The following is a 23,546-nucleotide window of genomic DNA, read 5'->3' on the forward strand; positions in this document are numbered from 1 at the left end:
TTTCTTAACTTACATCTCCACAAGAAAGTATATGTAATATATTATTAACTTATGGGTATTTATAATTTAATTTTTCTATAACTAGTATCTTACTATATCATCTTACTTAATTATTTCCATGTTAAAAAATATAAAATTTTATAATTAATACAAAATAGTATTTGGTATGGAGATCGATAATTTACTTTTATTGTTTTAATTGAAAATATATTGAATAATAATGTACAACTTTCAACACCAACGGTGATGGTCCCATGATTGATGATATAAAAGTCAACAAAAGCATGACAATCTTTGCACTTAAATTAATGGTGGCAATGAGGAATACACTTAGGTAATATCGTGAAAATCATCTTGAAAAATCATTTATTATTTTACATTAATACCAATATCATTTTATTTATTCATCAAATATCAGATTTCTTTATATCCGAAAACAAGTAAGCTAAACTTCATATTTTTTACATGTGAAAACAAAATAAACAAAAATAACAAAACAAAATAACAATTATATCAGAGTTCATATTTATTTTCTAATTAATAGAAATATTACAAAAATTATTAAAAGAACTCAATTGAAAATTTTAAATACTTCATAAATTAAAAAAAAACAATGAAAACTTCATTAAAACTTGATTAAACCTAATTTTTAATTAAGTAGTAGTTGGTTGTCTCGTAAAACTAGAGATGTCAATAGAAATAATTATTCACCACAGTATAAGAGATGTCAATAGAAATAATTATTCACCACAGTACAAGAGATTATATTTTTTTCTTTTTTAGTTCATCACATTGGTCTAATCTTGCATTTACAGTAGATTTCATTTTTTTACTAAAAACCATATTAAAAGCGTTTCCTTTCATGAACTAACTATAATGTACATAATTTTACAATATTAATTATTACAAATTTTACAATATTATCAAAGTGGGAAAAACCAAGATGATTTAAGCTGGGTATTGCAGCAGGATAATCTGTTACCGTACATCGATTCAAATGCATGATTTAGTATTCAACGGACAATAAACCAAGTTTGAAATCGATTTAATTTAAAAATGGCAGTGTAATGCTAGAGACACCTTACTTGATAGAATTACTTGCCATGCAACCCATTTCCAAACCCTAAATCTCAGAAGAGAACATATACTACGAATTTCTGTAACTACTGTTTGATTCTTTCATCTTTAAATTAAAACTACTACAGGAAGTGTCAATCTTTGCAAAGAGGACAAAATGCGACTTCAATCCCCCCGCCCGCCAAAAAACAACGTAAGATACTTTGAGGAATTAAGAATATAGGACATTTGCCACAGAATGATCGTTAGAGATGACAGGAGAAACTGGCAATATCAAAGAATCATCAAATCGACTCGCATACAAAGGCACCACCACAGTTATACCCAGCTGGACCCGCTTAGAGAAAGGCATTACTAGTGGGCAGAGCTGAATGACCCTTATGGGATCAATCAGGTCATGCATATAGACAAGCAAATCTCGAGAGGCTATATCTTCTAGTCATACAAACCATCTTCGCACAGCTGGTCAGAATACGGTTTCCAGCAGTTAATATTTGCCAGGAGCATTTTCCAACACATGTACATGCCCAAAAATAAAAAATACTCATCCAGAATTGTTTGCAACTTCTGCAGCTCTCTGCCTCATCATCTCCATTACAGCTGCTCTTCGCCGTGAATCAGACTGTTGCTGCAACCTCCTCAAGTGTTCTTTTAAATCTCTGATTTCACCCAAAAGAAAAATGTTATACAAGCAAAATATATGAACAGTGACTACAGAAATTGCAACGCTTGACCCACAAACCTGCAACGTGGTACATGACATTCAGATTCTTTGCAGGCACGAGCATGGAGTTGAAGCAAATACCACATTTTCTTACATAGAACGCAACCTCCGGAGGCACGTGTTTTGCAATGCATCCCATGACGGAAAAGCCCCTTCACCTTCCGACAATTTGGATATTGGCAATGGGCAGAACGACATTGAGATGCATGCACAAGAAGATCAAGCATTCTTCGTAACTGCAAATTATGAAATCCATTTACATCAGACCTTATGAAGAGAAGAGTAATATCGCCAATGAGGTGAATCGGTGCACAACCATAAAGAATTCAATAGTATTTTGTAAATACTATTGAATTATTATCCCGTGTAAATAACAACGTATTTTGTAAACCTCCCCTCTCCTCCCCGAAAAACAAATTGCCAATTCATTGATAATAATCAGAAAAAGTTTAACAAAGTTAACCACGGAAGATGACTAACTAGAGTTCATGCGGCCTTTGTTGCGGCTGCTGTTATCATTGATAGTAACCAAATAAACATTCCAACAAGATGTATGTTCGACATATGCACAAAATTCAAGACAAATTCATAATTCTCACATTCCTCTTCACACTCAAATTTCACTAGATGCATGATTTCCTTATTTGAAATGCATATAACCAACTAATAAACATGATCATTAAAATGACACGGATAGGGCCAAATATAATCTCATTCAAACCTGTAATACTCGTTGTTGCCTAGCTTCCTTGTTCTGAGCATCACGATCTGCTATTGATGGATGATTTGTCAATTTATGAGGATGATCAGTGCCACCATCCTTTTGATAGCAAGCATTGCACACATCATATTCAGGGCAGACTTCACAACGCCAACCTTGACCTGTTTCTATGTCAAGACGGCAAATGTTACATGTAGTAACAAATGCAGGAGCAGTTGGATTATGAAGATGATAGAGAACCATCATAGAGGAATGCTTGGCCCGCCTTAGAGTATCATACTGATAATGATTTCCCTGACAGAGACTCAGAAATGCCTGCCTAGTGTCAAAGAACTCACTCTCAAGAATCTCATCTTTGTCCTTTGTATCGGCAGGTACATCAATAATTTCCACCTGCAAAGGACATACAGGGTTCGAAAAATTCCAAATTCATTTCTTTTCTAAATTGTAAGCCATCAAAAGAAAATATAAAATCAAACTTCGAGCTCCATAATTTTGACTTAGTTATGCTGAAACCAGGGTGATTCAAAGCCAAGTTGAAGTACTAAAATATGACATGGGAAACCCTAAACCTTAACATACACTAAAAGAAAAATCTATATAAACACTATCTGTGACGAGACTGATTATTAGAGTTAGTCATTTGGGGAAGTTGCCTAGAAATAAGAAAAAAGGGTTGATAGGATCTTGTAATTTGAAAGGGAATTTGGATTGTTGTATGTCAAAACCGTGATGCACATTATGCATTTTAGGAAGTTTTTTATTTTATCCTAGCTATAAATTTATTCTTCATTACAATAGTATCTTGCTATTAATACTAGGATTATGTAATCAGATTCAATCCGATAATTACCTGCATTTGTTTCCTTAGAATTAGGTTTCTATATTTCCTAAAATAACCAGCAGGTTCATGTATTTATAGATCCAATGGCCTCATTATGTAATACAGAAGAACTATATCATTCTTTCTAAATTGGAGATTGTGGGATAACCCAAGCCTCTCAAGCACTGGATCTGAATCTCAAATGTATTGGCTCATAATAATTTTTTCACATGTGTTATACACCCAGGATATATGACTAGGCATGCCATATGTATCAGTATTGGTTGCATTATGACAGCAATATCCTTAACATTATGGAAGTATGTAAGACTCATACTGCCAAGTGGTAACAACTTTTCACAACTGTAAAGGTTACAAAAAACAGGTGAAAAATCAATCACTTAACATGTGAACATTAAAAATGCCTGCTTACTCACAGGATAAAGGATGTGTTTCTCCCTCTGGTTAATAGGATGCCGCTCTCTTTCTTCACGCTTTAGTTCTGCTTCATAACACCTAAGAAAACAATGTTACCCACATACTGAACATCGTTGAATATAAAGGGAAAAAGCAAGACAGTGTGAAGTAAAATTGCTAGGTTGAGTATGGAACTGGTTTCGTTAACAGATAATCCTAGACAAGGAGAAAAATCATAAAAATAATGCCAATAATGAATACTAAATGCAATATTAAGATGTGCATGAAAATAAGACAATGTCACCAGCCTTTCCAATGCTCTCCAGAAAAGGAACCAAAACAATGACAAACAAATCATAAAATCCTCCTAGAAAACAATGACAATTTCACAAAGGTGAAAGAAAATATGTTGACTGTAGATAGTGGTAGCAAATAAATAGAAGGGGCCAGATGCAAGTAGAGAACTTAATATAAAAAATAAACAAAACAGAGTAACGGGAAACTTTGTGTAAGTTCCCCAAATCTCAACAGTTCTTTAATGAAGAGCATCTTTGTTATCACAAAAGACAGACATTTGTGTAACTTCCCCAAATCTCAACATTTCTTTAAGCAACAACTTGAACATAATCAGTTCACAAGTCATGGCTTTATACACTGCTTTTGCACTAGATCCTGCCACTACACTTTGCTTCTTACTTTTCCAAGAGACTATATTGTTACCAATAAAAACACAATATCTAAAAGTGGATCTCTTGCAACTCCGTAAGCAGCTAAGTATACCAAAATTCCAGTATGATTATTGTGTCCATATAACAAACATTTTCCTAGGGCCCCTTCAACGAACTTTGGAATGTGAATGACTGCATTCCAACATCCTTGTTGGAAGTCCCACATCGACTATAGATAAGGCCAATTTATAGTATATAAGTGGGTGCAAACCTCATCTTACAAGCCGGTTTTGTGGGGTTGACTTAGACTTAAAGTCCACTTCTTAACATGATATTAGAGTCAGGTTAAAACTTATCCTAGAAAGATTTGTGTGGACATATTGTTTCACCCGCTATCAGGCCACTAGGACCACCCATTAATGTCTAGTCTCACACTCGAGATGTATATACCTTGGCATGAGGGGGATGTGTTGGAAGTCTCACATCGACAAGAGATAAGGCCAATTTATAGTATATAAGTGGGTGCAAACCTCACCTTACAAGCTGATTTTGTGGGATTGAGTTAGACTTAAAGTCCACTTTTTAACAATCCTAAACATGGAGAGTTAAGAAATTGACTCACCATATTGACTACAAATGATATGTCATAAAAAGTGACGATAAGGTAGTTCAATTTTCCAACTAGTCTCCTATATTTCCTAGTATCTAAAAGTGGCTTTCCTAACTCAATAAATGTTTAACATCTGGAATCCAAAAGTGTGTCAATGGGTTTGGAATGCATTAGCCCATCTCTAAAATATCTAATGCCCTATTAAATTGTTCCACCTCAATCCCTAAGATGTACCCGAGTCTACCAAGATCTTGTCTAAAAATGATGACAAAAGTGTTGCTTTATATATGTGAGACACCATAGTGGTCACTACTTGTAAGAACAACATCATCAACATAAATTATCAAGTAGATGCACCCAACAATTGAATGATGAACACATAATGCCTAGCATCGCTCCAAGTCATACCAAATTGTTGGACTATTAATTGAATCTACAAACAATGCCTCAGGAATCAGAAAAAAAAAACATTTTTCTCTCTACTCAGGAAAACAAGAAAGAATTATTATAGTATATTTTTCGCATATTTAAATTGTCATACTCAATGACAGAACAAGTTTATCAAAGAATCCTTACTTGTCACAAATCTGAAAATTCTTGCATTGCCTGCAAACCCAACGGTTGCCTGACACCATCAGAATACAACAATGACTGCATGCATGCTGCAAATGAACCATGATAAAATCTTCCTTCATTGGGGAAATGGTTTCGCCAAGCTGGAGGGGATCAAAATTTTACAATAAAGAAATTATTAATTCCACAGAAGTTAACCCCATATAATGTCAAAAACATGATTAGCAATGGACTTAATTTGCAGAAAAGAACAAATGAAGAATAATATGTTCAACTATTAAAATGCCAAATTACTTTGTGCATAAGGAGAAGATCCTTTGTGGCATTTCCAGAAAGATCTGACTGACCAGATGCTTTTAAAGCCCTTTTTGTTATAGTCTTCTTAGTGGTTCCTTTCTTATTTTGTTTTCTTCCATCTTCCTCTTGACGAAGCTGATGAATCAAATCCTCGGCTGCCCCAGGCCAATAGTCACCATCAAAATATGGGAGCCTTGCAGCTGTAACCTTCGCCCTACATTCACCAGAAGATACAAAGAAATGGTCGTACAAGTTGGTGAGATCAACCACAATATTCTCCTTGGCAGCTTTTCTTAACATAGCAAGGTACCTGTAGAAATATATTATGAAACAAATTATTAGTGTTAGAGATGAATACCTTGCATTTTGTACATATAGAACACCGAAGCTACTTTACTTTCTCATTTGTGAACTTTCAAACTTACCATTCCCTAAGCTTATCAGATTTTGGTGTTTTCTGAATTTCTGGATGACAATATAAAATATAATCTTCACCCTTTAGTGGCGGACAAGCCCAAATGTAGCAGCTAGTGAAACCACGTTTCTTGCAATACTCAAGGTATCCAATCTAAAACAAAATCAGAATTAAAACTACTCAAATATTTCTATATCATAGAAATTATAAGAAAACAAATCAGAACTTGAATGTATCAAAGAAAGGGTTCCACAAAGCTGTATAAATGATCATCATACACAAGGACAAGGAATCAGCAATAAAGGTTACCAGAATTTCATGATAAACAAATGTTCGAAGAGCTTCTCCAGTCACTGCTTTAACCTCAGGCCTAAAATACTTAACAGAGTCCAGATATGAAAGATAAACCCGGCGCTGATTTGGAAATTTACTTTCAGATCCAAACTCTTGAACATACATGCCAAAGAGGCATACTTCCACCCCTTCAATCTTCTGAAACAACAAAACTACCTGAAATGAAAACCAAATGTCATAAAAATTCACATAATAAATAGCGACTTGATTACCAACATAACTAAATATGAACCCTTACCTTCGATTTATATGGGAATTCTGTTGGGTAATTTTCTTCCTGAAAAATCTCCAAAAACCGCTGTTTAACTTCTAACTTCTTGTCAACAGAGGACACAACCCTTATAACAAGAGATTCAGCTCCAGGCACCTGGGAACATCAATTAAAAAGTGTTTATATATATATCCAGCATAAACACACACCAAAACATAATTCTCTCTGCAGAAAACCAGTTAGGAGTCATCAAGCTCAAATAAAAATATGCCATCGACATAAAACACAATAACACAGAATGACAAGAATGTGTATAAAAAAATTAAATGATCAAAGTATAAGCTGAATACTCCAATCAAACAAAATTCAGATGAAAGCATACAATAATACAAAAGTGATAGATGAAATTTTATGACAATGAGTAAGACTAGGGTTGACTATCTAGACTAGTGGTCCTAGGTCAACAATTAATTTTAACCATAAAATTGATCTAATAATTATCGGATTCTCCACACAAAATACTTGTCCCCTTCCCCCAATCTCACAGGCCACCATTTGCCGCTTCCGAAGGTGATTTCTGCAGCAGCAGTAAGCTTTTTCTTCCGTTCCTTTGGCATCCCATCTACAGACACAAAAACATGCTGACAACTACCACATCTCCAACCTCAACAGCCATGCCACCCACATTGCAACACATCCAAATGCCATCAGACAGCGGTACCAGCCCCCGCATCACCGCAGTTGCAACTTGTTATCATAGTATAAACACACTGAAGGCAGAGGAGGCCTCAGTCCTGAACAAGCTCTTTGTATTTGATAATCCAATGAGGTTAAACAAAAACAAAAATCACATGTATAAATAAAAAAAACAATAATGTAGTTTATTCAATTTAACTGGCCAAAATGCAAAGAGCTCAGAGACTGAAATACGGAGAAGGAAACAACAAAGTGCCATGGACAGCCCCCACATCAGCAAATAAGGAACTTGGTGAAGGGGAAAGTACTCCAGAAGAAAGGATTTGTATCTGGCGTTGCAATAACAAGACTCACATCATCTAAAATAAGAAAGGGGTCAGTCTTTGAATTTATGGTGTTGAATGCAGATATGTTGTCACAAATGTGCCTGAAGCATAGTGCCAGATGCAGTGGGGCATCTCGGAGGCATAGAGATGTCACTAGAAGCAGGTGAAGGAGTTTCTCAGAAAAGAGGAGTAAAGAAGAAAAGGTTTGATGCAGAGGATGCATAATAACACTGTAGAGTAATCCATGTGTTACAAATAATGGTCCTTCATAGACCAACTTATACAGTGGTCCACCCTAGAATTACTCTTATGACTGTAATAAATAATCTGCAGCCAACCTGGTGAAAATTCAGCATGCAATTTGGTTTTAGTAATAGATGTTAAATAAGGAAATGGTAACTCTTGGAAAGTGGACCTTAATTCTAACTTAACTTAATTTTCCTTATCAGACTTTCAAAGTGAAATTTACAACCATTTATATGCTATAATTTGGTTATATTTTTAGTTAATGTGAGATTACCAACAGTAACTATCAAGTTTTAACTCTTGTAAAAGCTAAAGCTATTAGGTGAAGGCTAGTGAATGGCACAAGACACTGACACAGGAGTCCATTGGGCTTGAAGCACGGATAATTACAAAGCCCAACCTAACTTTAGTTGAAATTCAACACTTTGTAGGAAAAGGTTACATCAATAGAGCTCTATCCAATTTAATCATATATATATATGATGCCAAGAGTCAACTTTACGTATATCTCAAGCCATTATTAGACAGAAGCTCATGAATGATTCTCTACATATGCAATATACAAAGAAATAAATCACCTCATCATAATTTTTCCCTTGAAGTCGGGCCCTCTCTTGTCTCTCAAGCTTTAGTCTCCTAAATAATCGTTGCTCTATTTGGTCACTGAGAATTGTTCTGGGTAAATCCTTGGCTCCAAGAACAGCATTTTGGGGTAAGGGCTTGCGCTCACCTCTTTCTACTTCTTGAATATAGCAGTTAGGGCATGTATATTCAGCTTGTCCACCATCATTTCTTCGACCATTAAATAAGGCACAAATTTGATGTTGCCATGCTTCACATTTATCACATTGAACCCACTGCAGATAAAGTAGATGGTTAATAGAACAAATTAAACTGCTAATTGATAAATAAAATAAGACATGTGATACGAACCCATTCCTCTGTTTCCTCATCATTTTTCTTCTTTTCTAACCTTGACTTAGGAAAAGAAGTTCCATCAACAACAATGGTGTCTCCACGAGGCTCATTGTAGCATGGTATACAAAAATAGTGTCGTGTATCACCAGTACCCATTGTATAATACATATTATTGCGTTTAATCCGAACACCACATGTTGTGCAATAAATAGGGGGTGGTTCAAAAGTTAATTTCTCTACTGCACACAACTGACAGGAGTTCTCACTCATTGAATGCTCCATGGCTTGATTCTTCTCTGCCTTTGATTTGCTCTGGCACAATAAAATAGATGCATCAAGGAAAAATAAGGATATCCACACAATCAAAGAAGAATGAGAATGAGATAAAGCAACTGAAGAAGCAAAAATAAGCATTATACAATTATTAGGCAAACCTTCAAAAGGTTATTTGTAACATTTAGCAAAACTAACATCCTACCATTTTTAAATAATTGGGATGATAGGATTTTGTTTTTCAACGAGTTTGTGAGCATTTAACTCAATAAATTCCCTAAACACCTATAGGAAAATACAATGGTTATCACTCTGGATTTTTTCATGCAAACTCCATGCCTCAAAGATGAAGAAAAGCTAAAATGAAAATAAAGCTGATTGCATTAAGCAAATTAAGCCTCCAGAAGAAGCATAGGAAATTACATCTTCATAAACTTGACAAAATGAGGGGAAAGATTCAAACACTCAAACAAATTATAGACATGTCGTATTATATGCATGAATAATCACAAAGTTCAGTAGATCACAAATAGCATAAGTATCAAGATGAAATGATGATTAGGAACTCAAGTTCTGCATATGAATGATAAGCATAGTTCAAGATTTCCATCTGATGCATTTTGTCATTTTTAGGTTTTCAGAGAATCCTGGGCTGGGAGTTCTAGTAAACTAGGGATGGGGGTTTATATAAGACAAAGGCAGGGAAAGCTCAATGAAATTCCTGCATTTCATGATTTTTAAATTATAATAGATATTGATCATGCTATCATTAAATTAATGGCTATAAAGTAATTTTTCAATTGAAAACAGATTGCACCAGAATAAAAGTCTTACTTGGCCAACCCATTGCCTGAGGCCAGTGATATGTTCCCTGACTTGCTCAGGAGTAAACAGTTCTGTCAATGAGACTCCCTTTATTTTTGGCTTACCAGACTTGGTTGCAGCTCCAGGTTCAGATGGTGTCACATTTTCTTGCTTATCTTGACCACTTTCTTTCTCAGTTCTAATATTCTCCAGCCTAGCTATATTAGCAGGCTCATTGTATGTGACAGGCTTAGCAGTGGGCCTTTTGTCATGTGCATTATCCTCCTCCATTCTTGTCTCGCTGAGATTTTCATGCATTGAATGCGCCAGAACTTCTGCTTTAACTTCTTTAAGCTCAGATTTAATTGATACAGACATATCCCCACATGAGTAGGACTGGCATTGAGTATCCTTTGAATCTCGTAATTCACAGTTTGGAAGAGCAGATGAGGCAGCACTATCATATTCAGGATTAGTGGACTGGGTGTATTGCTCAGTTTTCATACGCTTTGGAGCTGGTAGGTCTTCTGAAATTTCAACCACTAGTTGAGACTTGGAGATCAATCTAGATGAAAGGCCCACTGAATTAAAGGTTTCGCTGGATACATTTAAAGCAACTGGCAAACATGGTTCAATATCTGACTGAACTCGGGACTTAAGTTGAAATGCATGTCTGTACTTCCTTACTAAAATGCAAACAGGGCAATGTGGATTCCTGCATTTTATGTAATGATGAAGCAATTTCCTGGTACGACCACAACGAGGATATGGACAATGAGATATAATGCATCTATCTACATGATTACATAACTTCTGCATAATAGAACAATGGCGTTCTTGGCATTGCCCTTCTGGGGCAGAACAGCATCGAGCATGAAACAAAAATAAAAGCCACTTTTGTTGATTTCTGTGTTCATTCTCTTTAGAGGCAACAGCTTGGCCAATAATAGATCCATCTAATGGTAAATTACAGCATTGGGTTTCATCTTGCCTTGGTATTCTTTGATGAAAATCAATGGGAAGATGTTGTTCATGTAACATACCCTTAGGAACATCGTTTTCATCTTGTGATCGAGGCCACTGATTTTTAAGTATGGATTTAGATTGTGAGCCAACTGAAAGACAGTTAAAATTATTTTGAGACTCTGAAACCAATTGATAAGGATGCAACATTTGTTGAGAAATTTGAGGTGGTGATGAGGATGAGTTGTGTTGATCCAATGAAACCTGCTGCTGAGCAACCTTAGAGCAGTCTTTAGAAGGAATCTGTTGGAAATGGTTGTGCATTTCAGATGTATGGAACTGCTCAGAAAGCTGAGAAGTGAGAATTTCTTTATGTGGTTCAACACCAGGCTCAGACTTTATGTTATTGTCTAGACCGGAAGAGAGTTGAGACTGAGGGAAGGCATCATTGTTGACCAAATGCTGAGGTTGCTGACTTTGCTGATTCAGCTGAAATTGCTGTGGAGCATACCAATCTGACTGGTGACATTGTTGGGTTCTTTGCTCATATTGATGTTGAGTATTTAAACGGTCATTTCTTGGAGTCAGGGAAGACTGGAATTTTAAATTTTTGAATGAACTTATTGCTTGAGAGTTGTGATGAGCAGTATGATTCATACTGGGCAAATTCGAATGACCACTTATGAGTGAGCTGGAAATGGGTATTGAGGGCAATTTTACAGCATTCATGTTCTGAGTGTTCAACATAGAGCCAGAGGATGTTGCAGATGCATAAAAGCTTCCAGAATTAAAAGTGTCAACATTAATCAATCCATATTTGTCACCTGAAAATATGATTGTTACCCTTTGCATGAGATCCAAAATTGGTACAGAGAACAAAATATCTTTCCGTCCCTCAAAGTCTAACTGGAAAAGATGTGCACATAGACATATGACCCAACAAACAACAACAACCAAGCCTTTTCCCATTAGGTTGCAAACAAGACGTTTTTGTGTGGACTACTACTTAGGATTATCATATCTCTATATTTAAATATTGATTTACTTTTTATCATGTTTTTTCAGCTTTTTCTATCTTAATAAGAACTGGATATCAAAATCCTAATTTCAGATCCTTCTTTTATAAGTTCGGATAATTTCTAGATACAGTCATATTAATTAGGGATCTCTTTATTTTATTTTATCAATTAGAATAATTTCTAGTCCTGATTCTATTAATTAGGAAAATATTTAATTTTGTCAATAAGGACCAATACAATAAATGTTTGGGATATCTTTGTAACCCTTGTAAAGGGCAGGTTTGATTGAAACATGATTGATGTGAAATCATTATCTGAAAAACATGAGCTAGTCTAGGAGGACCCTCTTCTTGCTTTTACATAGTTTACAAGAAAGATTACTTCAGGTATATGTCCAACACTCGATCCTACACAAAGGTTCATAACAGTTTTATCATAAATCATGTAAAGCCAACAACAACACAGCTAAAAAAGATTATAACCCTGCTAGGAAGGGCAGGAAAAGAGGTAAAGACCTTTGATTTCACACCCCATAAAATCAAACAAAAAAAATAAGAAATATTACCCTGCACTACTGGCTGTTGATTTTGATCAAATAGCTGCTGTAAGTTCTTAGGGGAATTAGAGTATGCTGAAGTGTAGTCTTCAGTCCCGAGTTCATTTGCAATTTGTATGCTGTTTCCAATCAAACCTAGCCCACTATTGATAGAACCATTTGGATATGCAAATGTGTTTTGCAGTAAATCAGATCTCCTTCCACCATCAATTTGACTGCCAAGGTTGTGCAATGCATGATTGTTGTGGTCACTATCTTGCAGCTTCTGGTGCCGCTGTGGCTGAGACTGTGACGGCAATAGTAATGTAGAATCAACACCAGAAAAAGAACTGTTGTTACTTGAAGGATCCATATTTGTATATGAATGATTATTGCTGACACTAAATCCTGGAGTTGGAATCATCTGGCTAGTAACTCTTTGCACCCCTACGGATGACATATTTCCTCCTGAACCAATGGAAAAACTTGTAGCAGAGTGCTTGTAACCATTAGACAAACCTGCAATAAGTAGACCCAATAATGCAGGAAAAGAAAATCATAGTGAAATGACTAAGGAATACAGGCAACCAGAATTACCATCAGATCTATTTAAGGTGCTGCCAAGCATGCCACCTGCTGGTAACATGTTTACACTATTGACAGATGGGGATGCTATGCTGTTAGATCCACTGGCAGCAATCATTGACGTATCCACAGAAGATGCCGTGATCATGGTGGAATTTGTAATATGTGACATGCCAGGTGTTGGTATCATTGTAGCAATTGGAGAAGAGCTAACAAGCTGAGGATGTTGGTGGTGGTTAGTAGTCATAGATGACATTCTAAGGAAATTAGATAAGCGACTGTCTAGTGTGTCTAAGTTCATGTAGTCCTCCTGAGAAACAAATACAAAACCATCATCATCACTAAAAAAGTGTAATAGTTGGGAACAGAATATAAAATGAGAGAACAGTACAAAGATCCTAAGATTAAACAAGGAAATAATGTACAGGTCGCATGCTGTAACTGACAGAATCAGAAATTTCCAGGATTTAAAGGGAGGAAAAGTAAATTCAATAACATCCCACCAAAAGTGTACAAGACAATTAGCTAGAGGCATGGAAAAACCTTAGATATAGCAGCTTTTAACAGGCCCTCCTCGAGACGTTTTGCAAGATCCTTAACCTTCCTTTTATGTGCTTCTGTAACAGGATGCTGGTACTTAAGCAGTAATTTATTACATCTGGAAGTAACAAGTAACACGTCCGTTGTTGTCAAGTAAAATTAGCATAAAATATAAAAGATTGTCATAAAATAACTATTCCAGAAACTTATGTTGCTAGGTGAAAGCATAATCAGACCTGCCTACTTGAGCATAGGCATAAAGGCTTTTGATCACATCGCAAGAAATAATTATTACGAAAGCTAAAGAAATTCAACAATGCTTGTGAATTATTCTATACCTAAGAGCTAGTCTGGTTTAAGAAGTGCACATAATGAAAAGTTTTCACCATAAAAGCATATAAAAAAAGTAGAGGCAAGTAATATTAGTTTCAGGCTGACATGTCAAGCCTGTGTTGGAGGTGCTCCCAAACACACAGTAAAACAAAATTATCATGTGTATATTATACAATTTAAGGCTATGTAGACCAAAGATAGATGGGTCCATGGACACTTAATATAATCATCGATGGAAAGACAATAAACCAGTTCTCCTAGAAAGCACCTAAACTACGAGGGTTCTAGTCAATACTTTGATAGACTGAACTGGCTAATACAAAGTTAAGCAATTAAATTATGAAAAAGACTAAACAGAATATATTGTCATATCGTAAAGCTTCAACATTAATAAGCTCTCAAACTCTTTCACTTTCCATTCGTTTTACAATGAGGAGTATAAAGTCTTATACTTATCCTACTACATAAGGTTCCTTGATCAATGTCATTGAGCTCTATCAAAAAATATTTCTCTAGTTTTGTTTTTAGATAACTTCAACAGGTTATTTCCAAATATGAACTTATGTATAGAATGTATGCCTTGTCTGCCTAGATTGTGTCAATTAGCTTTGTCTAAGAAAAATATACATTACCCATATTAATACCCTACCCTAAAGATAAAACTACTGTTCATGTGACTCAGCACAGTTCACCAAACGAATGTGTACCAAAAATAAACTATTTACAAATGCATTAAAAATAAAACTTACATTCTTTCAAGCGTAAGAGATCGTGCTCTAAGAAATTCAGCGTCCATATTTGGAAAAACACCTAAATTTGGCATCTGATGCAGGGCATTTCCATTCAGCTGAATCAGGCCAGGCAACTGAGACCCAGATTGATTAGGTACCTGCCCTGATATCTTTTCTGGAAACTGTGCCTGTGATTTCATTGTCTTTATTCTTCACATTTGATTTTCCAGCCAAATATATCATTTCTAAAACCTGTGCCAGGATTCCACCATCAAATACCAGTTCAGTTGTATGCCTGTAACACAAAACCAAGTCGTCATGGTAAGAACCAAACAAGTCCATGACTTATAAGTAAATCTTGAAGGAGAATAGAAAACTAAATATGATTACTTGACATAACTCAGGGAACAATCCCAGAATCATACAACAAAACTGTTGCCAGTATTCTCGGTAACCCCATTTAAATGTATCAAAAAATCAACAATTCAAAAGCCCAGATTACATAGAAGAAAGATATCTGAAGTTACAAAATCTGGAAGAAAATGACTAAATATAATAAATACCATCATCATCATAAAATATGCTGAATTCTATCAAAAGGCGTAGACAAAATTCCGCACAGCAAATCCCCCTCTGCTCGTGATTGGTAATTGAAATATTAAAATTGGATTAAATAAAATTAATTAACTATAATAGTTACAGTGAGTAACCCACTGTAGATAGGTAGATAGTAAATCAAGCCAAATAAAAACAGGTAAGGAAAAAGTAAACCCTAAAGTTGATGGGTTACATCAAACCTAAACGCCGGGACGATGGTACAAACTCGCCAGAAGTTTGAAATTACTAAATAGAATCGGAAGTAGCCACGATTATCAGATGACCAAGATGACTACGATCAACGATCCTTTTACCTTAGAAAGTCGGTTACACCGTTCCAAGTAAACGCACGTGCGAAATTTGCTACGAACGAATCAAAATAGGAATTGAAGTATGCAAAAGCAAACTTTGGAAAACAAGTTTGTTTAAATAGGTTTCACCTGCTAATTTTTCTTTGCAAAATTTAACCTGCAAAAAATATAAAAATTAGAAAATGATAATATTTTTAGTTTTTTTTTTAACTATTACCGCTTTTAATATATTACTTTTAATTATTGTTTCAATTTCAATGTTTGTTTAAAAGTTATTAACAATTGAAAATTATGCTATAAGACAGAATAAATTATTTATTATATACTACTGAAAATATGTTTGTTCAGAATATAATAAAAATTAATTATTCTAATTATTATTAAAATTAAAAAATATTTAATTTACAAAAATTATATTATCAAAAGATTATTATAAAATATAAAGATAAAATAATTTATGTTAATAAAGATAAAATTACAGTAAAATGTGTATACCAAAAATTAATTATGGAATAATTATTAAAAGTAATTATGAAGTAATAACTAATGAAAACACCCCTGGTAGAAAAAGAGTGGCTTATTATAAAAAGTGAAATTTATTTGTCATTGATAATTTTGTAATAAAACTAAGAGATAATATAATGTATTTTAAAAAATATGTTATAATAAGTATAACAATGATTTTTTCGTAAATAAAAGTTACATATATTATAACAGGCAAACTTTATGATGTACATCATAGTAAGGTATTACTGTAATTGTTGGTTACTTGCATGTAAATTCCTAACTTCAATTTTTTCTCCCTTTCATTCGTAGCTTACACTTTATTTTTGAAGCACCCTGCCATTTTCACGCATAATCCTATGAGAAAACGCCTGACATTGTCAACACGCGTCATTGCCTCCATGTCATCGATCCTATCTCCTCCATGTTGTCGACGCCATCACCTATTGGCATTCGCAACATCGTTGTGTTGTCATCTTTATAAGGTAGTGATTTGAAAGCATATACTCGCTTTCCAATTTTTCGGAGGTAACTTTTCACCACTAACCCCTTCTTTTTCTCTTCATCAATATCACATTTGTGCCCTAATTTCTCTTCTCTTACTCCATTCATATCTTCTTCACACATCTATTTAGGTTTTCAATATGATTTCCTTTCTAAATAGAACTCATCCTCGATATGAATGTATGTGTGATTCTTAGTATGAGAATATTTTAGAAGATATAGGTATTAAGCCAAACTTGTATTCAGAGGCAGTGATGTTGATGGCAAGAACAAATGAAGATGAGCTAGAAGAGGCATCATGGTACCTTGATTTAGGGTGCTCGTCCCGTGTGACTGGAAGGAGATATTGGTTTGTCAAGATGAAGGAAGTTCTAAATGGCAAAATTAAATTTACGGATGATAGAAGCTTGGTTGTAGAGGAGTCTGAAAGAGTACTTATTCGAGATGAAAAGGGAAGAGAAGTTGTGATAGATGAAGTCTTACTTGTGCTAGGACTCAAAACGAATTTACCAAGTCTAGGTCAGCTTTCACATGATGGATTTGTAATGAAGATGGAGAATAACACTCGTAGCATTTTTTACCAAAGCGAAATATTGGTCATCAAAGCAAGTTTGTCCCAAAATAGGACTTTCTGTGTGATAATGAAGGCTGTGAAGCATCATTGTTTTACTACAGCAGGAAAGACAGTGGAGTGGCTATGGCATTTACGTTTTGTGCACCTAACCTTCAGAGACTCGTGTCAGCTAAGTCAACACTCTATGGTGAGTGACTTACCTTTGGTTGAAAGGTAGAAGAGGAATAGTTCATGAGTTGACTCCTCCTTACACACTAGAGCATAATGGCACTACATAAAGAAAAATTAAACTATATTGAATATGGTAAGGTGCATGCTGAAAAGCAAGGAGCTGCCACAATTCTTATGGGGAGAGGCAGTGTTAACTGCAACCTACATTATGAATAGAACACCTACTAAAAAGTTGAAGAATATTACCCCAAAGGAAGCATGGAGTACCATCAAGCCAAATGTGGAGCATTTAAGAGTATTTGGCTCGGTTTGCTTCAAGCACGTATCAGATCAGTTGAGAAGGAAACTGGATGACAAGGGAGTGCCACAAATTTTAATTGGTTATCATGCAACTAGTGGGTATAAGTTGTACAATCCAGAATCTGGACAAGCAACTATAAGCAGAGATGTGATAATTGATGAGAAAAGAGTTTGAGATTGGAAGTCTATGCAAAGAAAGAGTATAATTCTTTAGTTGAAGGACGAGACTTCAAGAAATGAATCTGATCGAGTTGAAGAGAAGGCTTTTCATTAAGGAGGAAATCATAGGAGATCCTTTATAACATCATAAGTACCTTAACATTTGAAGGATTATGATATGTTCTATGAGATTGCAGTTACTTCAGAAGGAAATCTTATATATTATGCACTTATTATTGAAGCTAAACCCGTGACTTTTGAGCAAACAACTGCATATGATAAGTGGCTGAAAGTTATGCAAGATGAAGTCGATTCCATTGAGAAAAAACAAACTTGGGAACTAGTCAAGCTGTCGATAGATAAAAGACCGATAGATCTGAAATGGATTTACAAAGCTAAAGTAAATCCACAAGGAGAGGTTGTTAGATATAAGGCTAGGCTGGTTGCAAAGGGGTTTCTGCAAAAGGCTAGAATCAACTATGGTGAGGTGTATGCACTTGTGGCTAGGATGGAAACAATGATACTTCTAGTGGCTTTAGCAAATCAATTCGGTTGGTCATTGCATCAACTGGATTTGAAGGCAACTTTTATGAATGGAAGGCTAGAAGAAGAAGTTTACATAGTACAACCTCTTGGGTTTGAAGTAAAGGTACAACAGGGAATGATATATAGGTTGAAGAAAGCCCTACATGGGCTAAAACAAGCCTCTAGAGCCTGGAATAAGAGGATTGATCAATTCATTAGAGTTCAACTAAGGAACATGTTGTAACCTTAAGCTTCGTGAAGTAGAGTACATAACAGCATGTGAGGCAACATGTCAAGCTATGTGGTTGAAGTCTGTGATGGAGGGGTTGAAGATGGAATTAACAGGGAAAATACAATTGTGTATTGACAACAAATATGTCTACTAGGTTGACAATGCAATAGATTTGTCTACTATATTACATTCCAAGCTTTTACCCATATTTTATGGTCCTTTTCTGGTTCTTAGACAGGTTGGTCCTGTGGCTTTTTGCCTCCAACTGCCAAAGACAGTTCAAATTCATCATGTCTTCCATGTCTCTCAACTTAAACATGCCATAAGTACCCATAACGTTGAACATTACCTTATAGCAAAACTCAAAGAAACCGAACCAAGTTGTCTTCCTTACAAGGTCTTGGATTATAGGTGAAGCAGTTCCATGAGATATAAGACCCTCGGCTTATTATTCAATAGTGTTACATGAGAAGATGAAGGAATTATTCGTGATTAATTTCAAAACTTTCACTTTGAGGACAAGGTTGTTCGTAATACAAGAAGTATTAATATAATATGAAAACAATTATATAATTTTATTAGAAAAAAATAGATAAAAAATACTTATTTAAAAAGTATAAAAATTTCAAATAACAAGTTTAAAAATTTAACATGCTTTTTTTAATACCTAAATTAACACTTAACACTGTGTTCGTTTGAAGGTATTTCACTGTTTACGTGAAATACCAAAGACGGATTTGGTACAGGAATCATGTTCGCTTGCGACGATTTGGATGGAGGGAAAAGCGAAGATTTGCGAGATTTGGACATTATCAGCATCACGCTAATTTGAGAAGATTTGCCCTGATTTACACGAAAAAGACTGCTTTGTCCAGTAATATTATCAAATTTCCAAGCACACCGTTCAACCATGCTTGGCACAGGGATGGCTGGCAAACGCGTAACCGATTACGCAATATATATTTTTTAGTTTTTTTATAATTATTTTAATCTTATAATTTAAAAAGATGTACATTTTAATAAAATTAGGTATATTATATTTTCTAATTTATTAAAAATAAGTTGATTATTTAATTTTTATAATTTTTAAACATTAATTTTATAAATTATTCATAATTTTTTTTTTCTTTATAAACATTTTTACAATTAAATATAACATTTTATATTACTTTTATAATTAGGGGCATTTTGGTAATCTTTAATTTCTACCAATTAAACTAATTTTTAAAATCTATCACATCAATCAAATCCTAAACTAATTCTCACAAACTTTACTTCCAAATCCACTCTCAATCAATTACCCACAAATCCACTAAAAAACAACTAAAAAATTATCCTAAAATCCACTCATATCTATTCAAATCCATTCAAATCATCTCCCCGAAATCATCTCCCCAAATCTATCCAAAAGAACACCGCTAAGTAAAAATACTTTTTCCTAATAATTAACCTCGAAGCTGCTAACTGAAAGGGTAGTTTAGTCAATTGAGAAACTCCAGCGAAAATATATGGTTCGAAATTTCTTTTCAAACTCGGTTGGCAAGGAAAAATGCGTAGGTGCAACAAATAATTTAAATTTAAAATTTAAAGTAAGAAGCAAAAGGAATTGAATAGTAGTTGGGACTAGGAATTAAACCATAAAATAAATTAAAAAAAGTTTTTAAAAAAACTCCCTCGTTTTTTTAACAGCTTTAACAATTTGTGTGATTATTATGCCAAAGAGGGAGTTCGAAAAAGCAAAGCCAAGAGCTGTTTCTTTCAAATTCATCTTCTCTTCTCCATACGTTCGTCGCGCGATGAACTAAACCAAACGCGATCTTGTGAAGCTGAGACTCTTCCGCGAACACATTTCTCTTATTTTTCTTCTTCTCTCAATCTTTCTGAATTCTGAATCGCTTAATGCTCAACGATTCTTTTGGCATTATCTCCCTTCTGCAAGATCTCCATCTCACTCAGTCTTCTCCCAAAGTTCTCTCAGGTTGGTGGATCTCCTTCACGAACATCTGAACGAGTTGGTAATTTCGTGCGTGTTTCTGTTTTCACCGTTCTTTGACTCTGTTTCTGTTTTCACCGTTATTTGTCTCTGTTTCTGTTTCGCGGCACGTAATACGAGGATAACTGAAGAAAACGACGATTGTTGTTTGAAATTTTTTGTTGTCGTCATCTTGAATTTTAGTTTCTAAGTGAGGCATTTCGAGTTAGTTGATGTGTTTATGATTTTCTTTTTTATACTTTCTCAGATATTTATGTTTGAAGTAAAAGTGTACAAGATAAGATCTATTTGTGTGTGAATGTTGTAGTAATGTAAAAAAGAAAAAAGAAAAAGAAAGGCAAGATTGAAGGTGGAAGACCTTTTCAACCTTGAGGGAAGTTGATTAAGCTTGGGTCCATTGAATTAGCCGAGTGGGGGCGTGGATGTGTTAGGTTCATGATTTTGAATTAGTTATTTAAATGAACCAACAGTTTTATTCAACCTACAATATAGCTACAACCAAGATATGATTTATGTAAGATTATATCTCCTAATTTTCTCTCTTCATTTATTTTCCAAATCATAACATCTTTAAGTGCATGACTATTTAATTCAGACGAAAGCTGGGCCAGTTTTGGTTGCTGTAAATCCTTTTAACAAAGTTCCTCTATATGGTAATGACTATATTGAAGCCTATAAGTGTAAGGCAATTGAAAGCCCTCATGTTTATGCAATTATCGACACAACCATCCAAGCATTGATACGAGGTAACTTTTTCCTTATTTTTCATATTTGGATGAAGTTTCAAATGGTTAAGTTGTTTCCATTCGTTTTAAGCTATAACCTTGTATTGCTTTGCTTATAGACGAAGTGAATCAATCCATAATTATAAGGTCAGTATTTCTTGATTAATTCTATATTTTCAAGCGACTAGTTATCGAAAACTATTTGGTGTTCATTGCTTCTTTAACAGGTGCTTCAGTCTAAGTTTTAATTTCAGTTTCAATATGTGCATGTATTGCTTGAATATTAGTCTTCAGTTTTTTGCTCTCCACTTGAGTTTAAAGATGGTCCAGTGTACAAGGCTCACATGTGGAACCCTTTACTCAGTATTTTGACTAAACATTTACGGCATTTGTTATTGTCTACACTTTGTTTTTGATGATCTTAGATAGTATTTTCATTGTATGAGAGTTACACATAATCTCATTGGATAGAGATGAGTATTTTCTTTCATCCGGCACGTGTCATCAAGTGCAGGATCAGGATATTTGTTTGGTTCTTAATATTGCACCATTCGTGATGAGCTTGCTAAAATATATGTATGTAATGTTTGAGTTAGTACAATTATGTTCGAATGGTATTAGTTGCCCTTTTAGAAATCACATGATTGGATATGTTCATTGAGGATGTATGAATGATGATGCGTAGACAGTGTGAAATGAATCTAGTTTGGCGCTTGGTCTTTATACTTGCGGTGCAAGCGTCTTTTGATCCATCCTTCCTCTTTCTCAATTGTTTTAGAACTACACTAGGTTGATTGTATATGCCATGACAACGGATAATTATATTGAGTCTGCAGTTTTTTTTTGCTATAAGCTTAGAGGAGGCTATTGCTTTCGTCTTCTATGATATTCATTCCACTAATTGTTAAATGTTAGATCATGAGAAAGATAAAATTTGAAGAAAACAAAAGAAACTCAGAAAATGTGAAAAGAAACATAAAGAGTTACAAATATATGAAAAAAAAAACTATCTTTGGAGAATAAATGGAAGAAAGGAGCAGAACCATAGCATCGACCCCAAGAGATGTTAGACAAAGAAGAGGGGGATGAGAAATGAAGGAGAAGGAACAAGTTGCACATAACATCCACGTAAGAAAAGGAACCTGGACTACAATATTTACTACAATATTTTTGTTACCCAGAGAAATAAACCAGAATAGATCTATGAAAAAGTGACTCATGCACTCAAGGCAAAGATCTCGACTACAAAAAACCTATTCTTCTATATTGAAGAGGTTTCTTGCTTGAATTCAAGAAGAATATGAAGAAAATAGATTGAGATCTTTAAAAAAAGGCAACTTTTGACTCGTAATACTAGGTCAAACACAAACACTTTCCCATTCAAGCAATTGGCCACTGGCTCGAATCCAACCCATAAACCCAACATATATACATACACCTCATGACCCTTGGGGAATAGGATCCCCTCCCTCCGCAGAAATTAAATAACATAAATAGCCTTAATTTCTGTATTCAGATGGATTATGGAATCAACAGTGACATATAGTTCCTGATAAGGCCACTGTTCAGCCTGCTATTAGGTCTACAGCTGCCACTGTACCAAATTATCCTAATACAACAACTCACATAGTGGGCAGGGGCCACTTTGCACTAGACACCACTATGGCTGGAGAGAAATTAACTATAAACACAAAAATTAACTAATCTTATGCATAAGCTAATCTTATACAAATTTGATTAACTATAAACACAAAAATTAACCAGATTATTACCTTCAACTTTTCATGAGCTTCTTTCACAATCTTTCCATTCTTTTCTTTCTCCAATTATATCCATACTTTCTAAAGTACCTCAAAGCCTTTCTATGAAATAAAAAAAGTGTACCAGCTGAAATTATGAAGTAAAATTCAAAGCTTTTATGTCTTAGTAAACTCAAATTAATGATAGGAATATGATTAGAAGGTAAAAGATAGAGTGAAAATAACAAGTTATAAGAAAACAACAAAATACTAATAATAACATCCTAAATCCTGATGAATTGTGATGAATATGCAATAAGTACACAAGGTGCCCCAAGCTTCACGATTTGTTT

At 34.7% G+C, this 23,546-nt stretch overlaps 1 protein-coding gene and 1 long non-coding RNA gene across 6 annotated transcripts; one reads left to right on the forward strand and one right to left on the reverse strand.

Moving 5' to 3' along the window:
• Positions 1-1,145: 1,145 nt before the first annotated feature.
• LOC124839379 (histone acetyltransferase HAC1-like) lies at positions 1,146-15,852 on the reverse strand. Of its 5 annotated transcripts, none has more exons than XM_088092328.1 (17): positions 15,771-15,852; positions 14,878-15,154; positions 13,799-13,913; positions 13,268-13,565; positions 12,701-13,138; positions 10,184-11,940; positions 9,092-9,388; positions 8,737-9,015; positions 6,918-7,046; positions 6,635-6,835; positions 6,336-6,478; positions 5,908-6,220; positions 5,617-5,756; positions 3,783-3,861; positions 2,523-2,915; positions 1,820-2,037; positions 1,146-1,736 (listed from the first exon to the last, which is right to left on the reverse strand). In XM_088092328.1, exons 2-17 carry the CDS (start codon positions 15,057-15,059, stop codon positions 1,622-1,624), a joined length of 5,097 nt encoding a protein of 1,698 aa, XP_087948454.1. In that variant the 5' UTR covers positions 15,060-15,154; positions 15,771-15,852; the 3' UTR covers positions 1,146-1,621. The 5 variants fall into 5 exon arrangements, with proteins under 5 accessions (XP_087948454.1, XP_047171127.2, XP_047171125.2 ...); XM_047315171.2 differs by having other exon boundaries at positions 12,701-13,189; XM_047315169.2 differs by having other exon boundaries at positions 12,701-13,189; positions 15,657-15,788.
• A 4,599-nt stretch (positions 15,853-20,451) lies between these two features.
• Positions 20,452-21,944, forward strand: LOC148196856 (uncharacterized). The gene is made up of 2 exons (XR_015780513.1): positions 20,452-20,714; positions 21,325-21,944. It is a non-coding gene; the product is annotated as an uncharacterized LOC148196856 (long non-coding RNA).
• The last annotated feature ends 1,602 nt before the right edge of the window (positions 21,945-23,546 follow it).

This window comes from Vigna umbellata, chromosome 6 (genome assembly GCF_029865625.1).
Source record: "Vigna umbellata cultivar VRB3 chromosome 6, Vumbellata_1.0, whole genome shotgun sequence".
Lineage (NCBI taxonomy): Eukaryota > Viridiplantae > Streptophyta > Magnoliopsida > Fabales > Fabaceae > Vigna > Vigna umbellata.